This window comes from Molossus molossus, unplaced genomic scaffold (assembly GCF_014108415.1).
Source record: "Molossus molossus isolate mMolMol1 unplaced genomic scaffold, mMolMol1.p scaffold_m16_p_10, whole genome shotgun sequence".
In the NCBI taxonomy this organism is placed as follows: Eukaryota; Metazoa; Chordata; class Mammalia; order Chiroptera; family Molossidae; genus Molossus; species Molossus molossus.
In genome coordinates, this window is record NW_023425345.1 from 51,148,850 (window position 1) to 51,158,921 (window position 10,072).

The 10,072-nt window shown below is 42.4% G+C and overlaps 1 protein-coding gene across 2 annotated transcripts; it reads left to right on the forward strand.

Moving 5' to 3' along the window:
• The first annotated feature begins 218 nt into the window (after positions 1-218).
• LOC118624075 (cytochrome c oxidase assembly protein COX14) lies at positions 219-3,804 on the forward strand. Of its 2 annotated transcripts, none has more exons than XM_036252040.1 (2): positions 219-335; positions 3,366-3,803. In XM_036252040.1, the coding sequence occupies exon 2, from the start codon at positions 3,374-3,376 to the stop codon at positions 3,545-3,547; it is 174 nt and encodes a 57-aa protein (XP_036107933.1). In that variant the 5' UTR covers positions 219-335; positions 3,366-3,373; the 3' UTR covers positions 3,548-3,803. The 2 variants fall into 2 exon arrangements, with proteins under 2 accessions (XP_036107933.1, XP_036107934.1); XM_036252041.1 differs by lacking the exon at positions 219-335 and adding an exon at positions 343-520 and having other exon boundaries at positions 3,366-3,804.
• The last annotated feature ends 6,268 nt before the right edge of the window (positions 3,805-10,072 follow it).

Here is a 10,072-nt window from a genome sequence, read left to right on the forward strand (position 1 = left end):
ACCGCGCCGTAGGCTGGGGATTGGCTGGCTGACTGAGTTGGCGAGAAAGATCGTCTTTTCTATCGTGACTGAGTACCCTAAAAGTTCCGGTTTCAGAGTTTGAGTCACCAAAGACCCGCTCTCAAAGAGTGACTACAACCCCCAGAATTCAACGGGCCTCTCGGAAAGGGAGGCTCGTTTGAGGATGCGTGTAAGGGTGACTGGGTCGGAAACCGGAAGTTCAAGGACAACCACCAGCCGGGGTTGCGGACCGCTCGGGCTCCCGCCTCAGTGGGTGGAGTTGTGCTGTATCCGGTGCGCGGTGCTCTTTCGCCGTGGGAGACGAACCCTAGAGGGTAATTGGGGTGAGTGGGAGGGAGAAAGGGTGTGTTTCCTCACCAACAGCGCCTCAGCGTCTAGGGTTGTTTCTGGACCGGTGGTACCCTCTTGTGTCAGGCGCTGTGTCTGGCCGCGCACACGGTGGTGGCGAGACGCTGCTTGCGGAAGCCTCGTTTAGACGGGAGGGAACTGCGACACCCAGGTACGCCGTCTGCTGGGCGAGCTGAGAGCGCCCGTCTGGGCCGGCCTTTGCTCACCGCATCCTCCCGTGCCCCGTCTTCGCCCCTTGAAGTCACCGGTGTATCCTGCACCGCGGACCTAAGCTGCTTCCAGCCCAACAAGCTCCTTGCAGCTGTAGGTTCCTGTCAGACCTTGACTACATCCGGGCGTCTTGGTCCTTCCTCCACGCTCTGACTCTAGTAGCTCTGACCTTGGGGGTCAGGGTTCATGGGCCTGCTGGGGCCCTGGCTAAGAATTTGCTTTTTACCTAATGCCTCTTCCGGTTCAGTGCACCAAATTAACATTTACCCTAGATTTACCGGTGACCTAGTCACTATTCCCATCTGACCAGTCATCGTGGCACATAACTTTGCAGTAGTGGTTCCCAGGTTTCAATCTGGCCCAACACACCTGAAAGATACAGCATCATCCATCAGTGGCAGCGACTTGACATAGTAGTGACTTTCAACCAGGAAGATGGATGTGTTAAATGAAAAAGCTCTCCTCCCCTGAAATTTTTGAAATGTCCTACCTGCTTTCTTCCCCTAATTATTTTGCTTATTTAAACTGGCATTCCCTTGGTCTCCTTGGCCTGTCTCTCTGGCCTTATCCTCTGCTTTGGTGTAACTTATTACCTTCATCTGTATCTGTACCAAGATCTGTGCAGATTTGCATATCTACCTGCCTGATAGACATCATCACCTCAGTATTGAGTTGAGCATCTTAATTCTAAGATGTCCAAAACCCAGCTCATGATCTTACAGTACTGCCACCACCACTCTGGTACATACACGTTTCTTATTTCTTACTTCTCTTTAGTGTCCCAGTCGACAAAGCTTCCTAACTTGGAGATATGTTCAGCTTTGCCCTAATCCATTTGGTTAATAAATCTTGTTTGAAGAGTTTTTTAAATTTGAAAATAGGAGAAATCTTAGGTTGGATTAGATAAGAGAAAGAAGTGAGATTCTAATTTTTTTTTTTTAATCCTCACCTGAGGATATTTTTCCATTGATTTTCAGATAGAGTGGGGGGCGGGGGTAGACATCAATGTGAAGAAAAACACATTGATGTGAGAGACATTGATTTGTTGCCTCCCACATGACCCCGATCAGGGCTGGGGACTGAACCATGGAAGTGATGTTCTAAACACAAAAATTATGTCTATTAGTCAGTCTTCTGTCACACTTCTAGCCAAGCTGTACCATCCTGTTTCTTGGCTAGTGAATGCTTCCAGCCTTCTTCCTTCAGCTCCCTGAAGAGGTGGCTCTATAACTGGTTAGCATCTGGCCAGGGTAATGGGGAATATGAGGGGAAAGAAGTAGTGAGGGTGAGGGTGTTGAAGGTCTGCAAGTCTATTTACAGGGAGCTTGTTTACTGCCTCACTGTCCTGCTGTGTGTGTTTTCTTCTTCACTGTCTCAGAGCTTGGGGTCCTTTCAAAGCTCAGATAACCTCATCTTGAGCCTGTGCCATTTGGTTTTATTCCTCTGACCTTATTGAAAGTCACTTGGAATTATAATTCAAGGAAGCTATGCCTCAGCTCAGCTTGAGGTCCATTTTCAAGTACTGGCTCTAAGGAAATGTTTAGCCCATAGGACTCACTCAGAGAAGCCCTTATAGCTCATCCTTTGCCTAATACCCTAAGCCAGCTAATCCTGAGCTTTTCTTCTTCCAGATTGTTGACTTTTAAGAAAACGTATTCTTACTAATTGCAGTCAGTCTTTTAATTTCAATTCCCCCAACAGAGAGGAGTTTAAGAACACATTCATAGCCCCAAATTGAGGAACATTTTGTTCAGGATGAGAGATTGCCATATTCAACTTTCTCTTGTTCTCTAGCTTAGAATATCCAGGGAACAATTAAATTAGAAGTACTGTAATTTATCTCATGAAAATGTGAGTTAACAATTTGCTGAGGACTCAGTAAGTTTCTTTTTAGCCCTTGGGATAGGTACTTGGTGTTATGTTTGGAATTTAGAATTAATGCTGTAGAAGGTTAAGTACAATTGAAATAATATGAATGTACTGTTGGTACTATTTTAGGAGTATTATGGCTTAAACAGATGCTTGAGGGCTGACCTGGGAACCTAACCACTGTGAATAAGACTGTTTTTATGGAAAATAAATCGTATACAGTCGTCCCACGCCACTTCCTGCTTTGACTTTCGTAGCTTCACTCTATCACAGTTTTTTCAAATATATTCGTTAAAAAGTTGATCGAGACAGTGAAAGTGATACAGCACTCACTCAGTTGTCTGAGTCAATTGTACACCCCTGTATTACAATTAAAATTACTGTACGTATGGACTGTAGGCCTATGTATTCGAGCATCCCAGGAATCCTTCAACACCAGGTGCAATTGCTCGAGTCTGGAACAGATTAATGATAAACAAGGAACGACTGTATTGCCAAGAAGGTTCCCATTTGATTGCCTACAGAGAATAATTTACTGCTAATGTTTAACCCTGGCTGCCTCCATTAATTGCCTGCTAGCCAGAAAAACTGATGCATGTTTAAAGTAATGTACCAATTAACATTTCTGGGTGGTCCGTACCAGTCATTTCTTTCCAAAAACATGGAGGGTCAGGTGTTCACTGTGATGTCATTCAGATTCACCTGGTTCCAGCTGTGTGTCTATTTCATGCAGATTTTATTTGCCCTTCGAATCTTAGAATTCCCAAACATTGTCTTCCACTATAAAACTCTGCATACATGTGGGGGCTATTCTGAACAAACAATGCAAGGATGCAGAAATTATGGAATGGCTTTAAACAGGGAAGCAGGCTGGGCACTTGAGGCCTATCCTGATGTTTAAATCCACATCTTTGTAGGGGACAACATGCCAACTGCCAAGCAACTAGCTGACATTGGCTACAAGACTTTCTCCACCTCCATGATGCTCCTCACCGTGTATGGGGGCTACCTCTGCAGTGTCCGAGCCTACCACTATTTCCAGCGGCGCAGCTCCCGGCGCCAGGCTGCAGAAGAACAGAAGACCTCAGGAGTCCTGTAGAACTGGAGTGCTTTTCTCCTTGACCAGAGAAGCCTGCGGCATGCTATGGAGAGAGCTCACCTGCAATCATATCCAAGTCAAGAGAACTTGGGCCTTAATGGTTTTCCATTAAAACCATTAATGCCGGGGATAAGTGCCCATGTTTTCTATGGAACTGCCATTTTGGGGAGGCTATCAAATCATAACAGGAATTGGGGGAGGGGAGGCATACCTACAAGACATTAAATATTTCGCCATGTCTGTCTGTGTCTTGGTATTTTTGTTTACTTAAATAGGGTATGGACCATAGGGGTGAGGCCTTAACTACCAGTTTTCTAGTCACAGACTACATTTCTGTATCTTGAACTCTTAATACCCATGAAGTGGGGGATATATAGTTTTAGGAGTAGTAATATCAACTTTCATGACCTCAGAGAAAAGACTGTCCCAGCAGCTGTATAATCCCCTGAAAAGACTCAAGTCCAGAGATTTTTTTGGTCAGTGACCACTCCTGGACTAATTACTGTGTCCAGGTAATGGGGTCCTTGGGCCAGCAGTCAAAGGAGGTAGAGGCCCTTGTTTAACAGCCCTCTCAAAATTGCACCAAGTAGAGAAGGCACATTTCCCAAAAAGGGTTGTTGGGCAGCCTATACTAATGCAGTTCACCTCCTTAAGCTCATTGGGTGTAGTGTTAGCATAAGGGTCGATTTCTTACTGTGCCATTGGATGGGAAATCTACCTGCAGATCTTATTACAGAGTTGTGAAGAGGATTTGAAAGAAAACTGTATTCAAGATAAAACCCAACTATGAAGAGAGGTATTGTTGCCATCATTTCATTTTGAGCTTTGAAGCTTGCTAGTGTATGTCCTTGGTGATCACCCCAAATATCAACCTCCTTAGACACCTGCCTTCTCTCATGTTCTATGTGCATACTGCTCTGACCTTTGTCCTACTACTCCTAAACCTTTCACCTGAAAGCCCTCTTCCATGATTAACAAAACCCAGCGTTAGCCCTGGCCAGGTAGTTAAACTGGTTAGAGCACTGTCCCATACACCAGATTGCGGTTCAATCCGTGGTCAGGGCACATACAAGAATCAACCAGTGAAGGCATAAATAAGTGGAATGACAGGTCAGTGTTTCTCTCCTTTCCTCTCTCTTTCTAAAATCAAATAAAAATAAAACAACAAATAAACCCAGCTTTCCCATATCCTCAACCCTTTTACTTCCATCCTCTCTTAGTGTGCTAACCAAGGAATCTACTGTCTCCTCTGCTTTCTCACCTATACAGTTAGGATCACCATTCTCCCATTCTCATTTCCACTGTATTCTAGAACATGGAGACTTTAAATTGTTTGATTTAGTCTATTCCAATTGGTCAGTCCCTATTGGCTTAAACTGCTTCCCTATTCAGCCTATGCCCATAGTGATCACCCTGAACTCCCTTGCAGTTTCAGCCTCCATCTTTGTCCTTTTTAACCCTAGTCCTTATCTCAGTATATAAACTTGTTTAAGGCCCTCCACCCCCTATAAAAAAAAACAAAAAAACTGCTCAAGATTATTTAAGAAGTCTCACATGATAGCACTTCCAGGGAATTGTAGTTTCCTTCCACCTCCACCACCACTGAAGTTCCTGGTTGATACCCGGGCCTCCATTGTGCCACACTTGCTGATTTCGATCTTACGTTTCCTGAGGCACTGAAGCTCTACTTTGGCTGCAGGGAGGGACCTATCTTGTTTCCTTCTACCACTTTGATTTCCTCTGCCCACTTGAAACATTAATGTGTTGCTAAGTTTTGTTCTTGGCCTATTGCTCTTATTCTGTATGTTCTCAATTAATCTAGGTAATTAATGGTTCCAACATTACAGAATGTAGTTCAGTGCCCAGTATTGGTATCCTGGCTCCATCATTATAGCTATGTTGCAATAGGCCCGTTATTATTATTATTATTTTTTCACTTTTTTTTTTTATCCTCACCCAAGGACGTTTTTTGATATTTTGTTCAGATAGAGTGGGAGGGAGAGAGAGTGAGAGAGAAACATCGACGTGAAAGGTACACATCAAGTGGCTGCCACCCGCACGACCCAACCAGGGCTGGGGATAAACTGCAACCAAGGTACGTGCCCTTAGTGGGAACCGAACCTGGGTCTCTCTGGACCGCAGGCTGATGCTCTAACCACTAAGCCAAACTGGCCAGGGCTATTATTTTTTTTAAGTAGCCGGAATTTTATTTTTTAACTGATTTTTAGAGAGGAAGGGAGAGGGAGAGAGACAAACATCGATGGGAGAGAACATCAATTGGCCTCCTCCTGCATGCCCCCCACGGGGGATTGGGTTCACAATCTGGGCATGTGCCCTGACCGGGAGTCAAACCAGTGACCTCTTGGTGTATGGGCTGATGCTCAACCACTAAGCCACACCGATGGGCATAATAGGCCAGTTATTAACTCTTAACCCCTCAGTTTACCTTTGTCAAATGGGGATACAAAAAGTCCTAATTTAAAAGGTTAGTTTGAATATTAAATAAGATAATTCATATTAAGTATTTAATATTGTCTGGTAAATGATAAGCACTCAGTGGCAGCTATTAATGCCTGTTGCTGACCTCCAAGTCTGATCTTACAGATTGACTTTGGGTTTCAGTATATCCAGTTGCTTGATATATCCACTTGAATATCCTAGTCTTCTCTAACTTGACATGTCCACACTGACAGCATTCCTTCTCATCTCCAGGATCTACTTGTGTTTTAGTTGATGACACTATCCCCCAAGTCAGAAATGTGGGAGATTTATTAGACCCTGTCCCCTACTCTCAACCAAGTAATTGTCTTATTTTTACCACTTAAACATCCACTTAATCAACTGTACCCTTATAATTTCTTGCTTATACTTTTTCTAGAGAGAGAGGAAAGAAGAAACATTGATTTACTGTTCCACTTATTTATGCATTCATTGGTTGATTCTTGTATGTGCCACAGCCTGGGTACATTGTGCATGATGCCTATACTTTCATAGAAGGCTTTTAGTGATTTTGGTTCTAGTCTTGACCTCATCAGATTGATTTGCCACATTTCCACCACAGACATCTATTTGAAACAAATTTATTTATGGAATTCCTCTGCTTTAGATCACCTCTGAAACTCAACCATAGACAATAGGTTAAAGAATGCCTAACCTATAGGGCCAATTCCAGACTCCTTAGTATTGCATATGAGGTCCTTAAGACCAGATCTACCTTATGTTCCTACTTCATCCTTTGTTCTAGTAATATCAAACTGCTTGACTGGTTACATGTTGTTTCTTGTTTTCATGCCTGTTTGTGCTTTCTCTGATTAAAGCATCCTCTCTACCCAATTCTATCCTTTTTCCAAAAAGGTTTCAGTGACCCTTCACTTTCCCATATCAGGCCGAGTGTCTGCAGAGGATACTTTTCATGTATTTAAAAAAACTTTTTTAAATTACAAAATTTATTGATTGATTTTAGAGAAGACAGAGAGAAAGAGAGAGAGAGAGTAAAGCATCAATTTGTTCTTCTACTTATTTATGCATTAATTGGTTGATTCTTGTGTGTCCTGGCTGGGGATTGAACCTGCAACCCTGGTGTATTGGGATGACAGTCTAACCAAATGAGCTACTGCCCCAGGTTAAAAAATATCTTTAAAAACACAAGTAGCTAAGACAATTTTGAAAAGGAACAAAGAAGATGGGTTGGCCCTACCAGATATTCAAGGCATAGTAGAAAGCTAATAGTAATCTAAATGTTAGGGTATTAGTGCAGGAGTAGACAAAGAGACCAGTGGCATAGAATAATAAACTCAAACAGATCAATGTATATGTTAGAAATTGCATATGATAAGAGGATATATCATAAATCCATGGTAAAAATCATTAGAGTGTAGTTATTCATACTCTGTTATAGATACATGTGTGATTGTGAAAGTATAAAAAGTATATAATAAAAAATGGATTGGCCCTGGCCGGTTTAGCTCAGCGGTTAGAGCATTGGCCTGCGGTCCAGAGAGACCTGGGTTCGGTTCCCGCTAAGGGCACGTACCTCAGTTGCAGTTTGTCCCCGGCCCTGGATGGGTTGTGCGGATGGCAGCCACTCGATGTGTCCCTTTCACATCGATGTTTCTCTCTCTTTCCCTCCTACTCTATCTGAACAAAAAATGGACAAATACCCTCAGGTGAGGATAAAAAAAAAATGGATTGAAGGAACACCAAACTTATAATAGTAGTTGAGTTTTTCCACACCAAACAATTCTACACCTCTGGATACCAAATGAGTAACCTATAATTTAATTCTGCCACTAACTACCCCAGATTGGTGCAGACTCCACAAGTTAAGGGCTCAGTCCCACATGCCTGCCCTCCACCTTAATGGGTCCCCAGGTTACCCACACTTCTGCTCGACTTGGCTACAAATTGGTGCCCACAACCACCTCCTTAGGTTTTATAATTTGCAATGGCTCACAAAACTGAACTCAGAGAAATACTTCATTTACTATTACTGGCTTATTATAAACGATACCACTCAGGAACAGCCAAATGGAAGAGATGCATAGGGCAAGGTATAGGGTACATCACCCTATCAGCACCTCAATGTATTCAATCAGAAGCTTTCCGAACCCCATTGTTTTGGGGTTTTATGGAGGTTCCTTCACATAAGCATGATCAATTAAATCACTGGTCATTGGTGATTAACACAATCCCTAGCCCCTCTCCCCATCCCTGGAGGTTAGGTGGGGCTAAAAATCCCAGCCCTCAAATCTTGCCTTGGTCTGGTTCCTCTGACAACCAGCTCCCATCCTGAAACTACCTAGGGGCCCACCAAGAATCACCTCATTAGCATACAAAAAAACAATTACCACTCTGGAGAGACCAAGGATCTTAGAAGCTCTTTGCCAAAAACCTAGGATGATGACCAAATACATATATGCAGATTCTGAGTAAAGCAAGTTATTTTCTGTAATGTGAATGGGCTTCATCCAATGAGTGAAGGGCCTTAAGAGCGAAGATTGATGAGAGTTCCCAACAAAGGAATACTGCATCAAAACTGTAACAAAGAAACCCTGCCTGAATCTCCACACTGTGGATCTTGGACAGCAACATTATCTCTTACCTGAATATCCAGGCTGCCACCTGCTCTACAAATTTCAGACTTGCTAATACCTACAATTGTATGAGCCTATTCCTTAAATCAATCTCATTCTTGCTCTCTCTCTAACCCAGTGGTTCTCAACCTGTGGGTCGCGACCCATTGGGGGTCAAATGACCCTTTCACAGGGGTCGCCTAAGACCACTGGAAAACATATTTATGATAGTCTTAGGAATCGAGACACTGCTCCTCTCTCTGTTTCCAGGCGGGTCCGCCCACATACAACATGAGGAACTGTATTAAAGGGTTGTGGCATCAGGAAAGTTGAGAACCACTGCATAACCTATGGTTCTGTTTCTCTGGAGAACTCTGACTAATACAGCAGATAATGCCAGTGTGAATCTCTCTAGTCTTGTTTCCTGGCCTAGGTTCCACCTGCTTCTACCTCCAATTGTCTAACAGTCATTTTCACTTGGAGCATGTAGTTATTTCAAATAGAGCTTGTGAAAACCTAAACTCAAGCAGTTGTTTAGTATTTATTGAGCATAAACTGTATTTAGTAAGAAAAAATAGACATATTTGCTGTCAAATTAAAATGAATATAATCAAGTTCTTTGGTTATTACACTAAATATCAATACACTGAATTCTCCCATTAAAAGACTACTAATAGATTGAGCTAAAAAATAAAACAAACCCAAGTCATGTGTAGTTTCTAATAAACTCCAAATAAATCACCCTCAGACAGCAGAGCTGTGGTGCTGCCAAAAATTTAGTATTCTTTTCTAAATGGCTTTCATAGAGCAGTCATTTGAGTGAAGGCATATTCCAAATCTACTTTTTTTGTTGGCCTAAGGCTGTGGCTAAACTCGGAGAGGCATGCCCTAGGACAGACCTTACTGAACTAGAAGAAAAATAACTGTGTGAAGATGACTGAGGTAAAGTAGTACAGATAACCTTACTATGTATCCTTACTACCTATTGGCCTATGCCAATTATAAGCCCCGCCCCCCCTTTTATAAAGCCATTTCCTATATCTCTTTAAGGTCAAGTCCCAAGTCCTATGATAGCCCTCTCTATGACTGCTTTTACAAGACTAATTTTGCTGCTTTAAACCTTTGGGGACTCCCACCTATCATCTAAATTTAATTCTTTAGCATATTAGTCAATGCTCTTCACAATCTGGCTCCAAACCACCTTCTTATTGTCATCTCCTGCCACTTTGATACAACTACAAAAGATTACAATTCCCTAAAAATGCCATGTACTTGTTTTTACATTAAAAAAAAATTAAAATTATGAATTATTCCAAACTTACTGAACAGAACCAAAAATAAACCCATCTTACATCCTCCCTCCCCCAAAATAAACACTATCCATCCTTCAGTAGCTGTGTTTCTGTACTATTGCTATAGATGTATTCTTAATATTATTTTGGGGTTAAAAAGG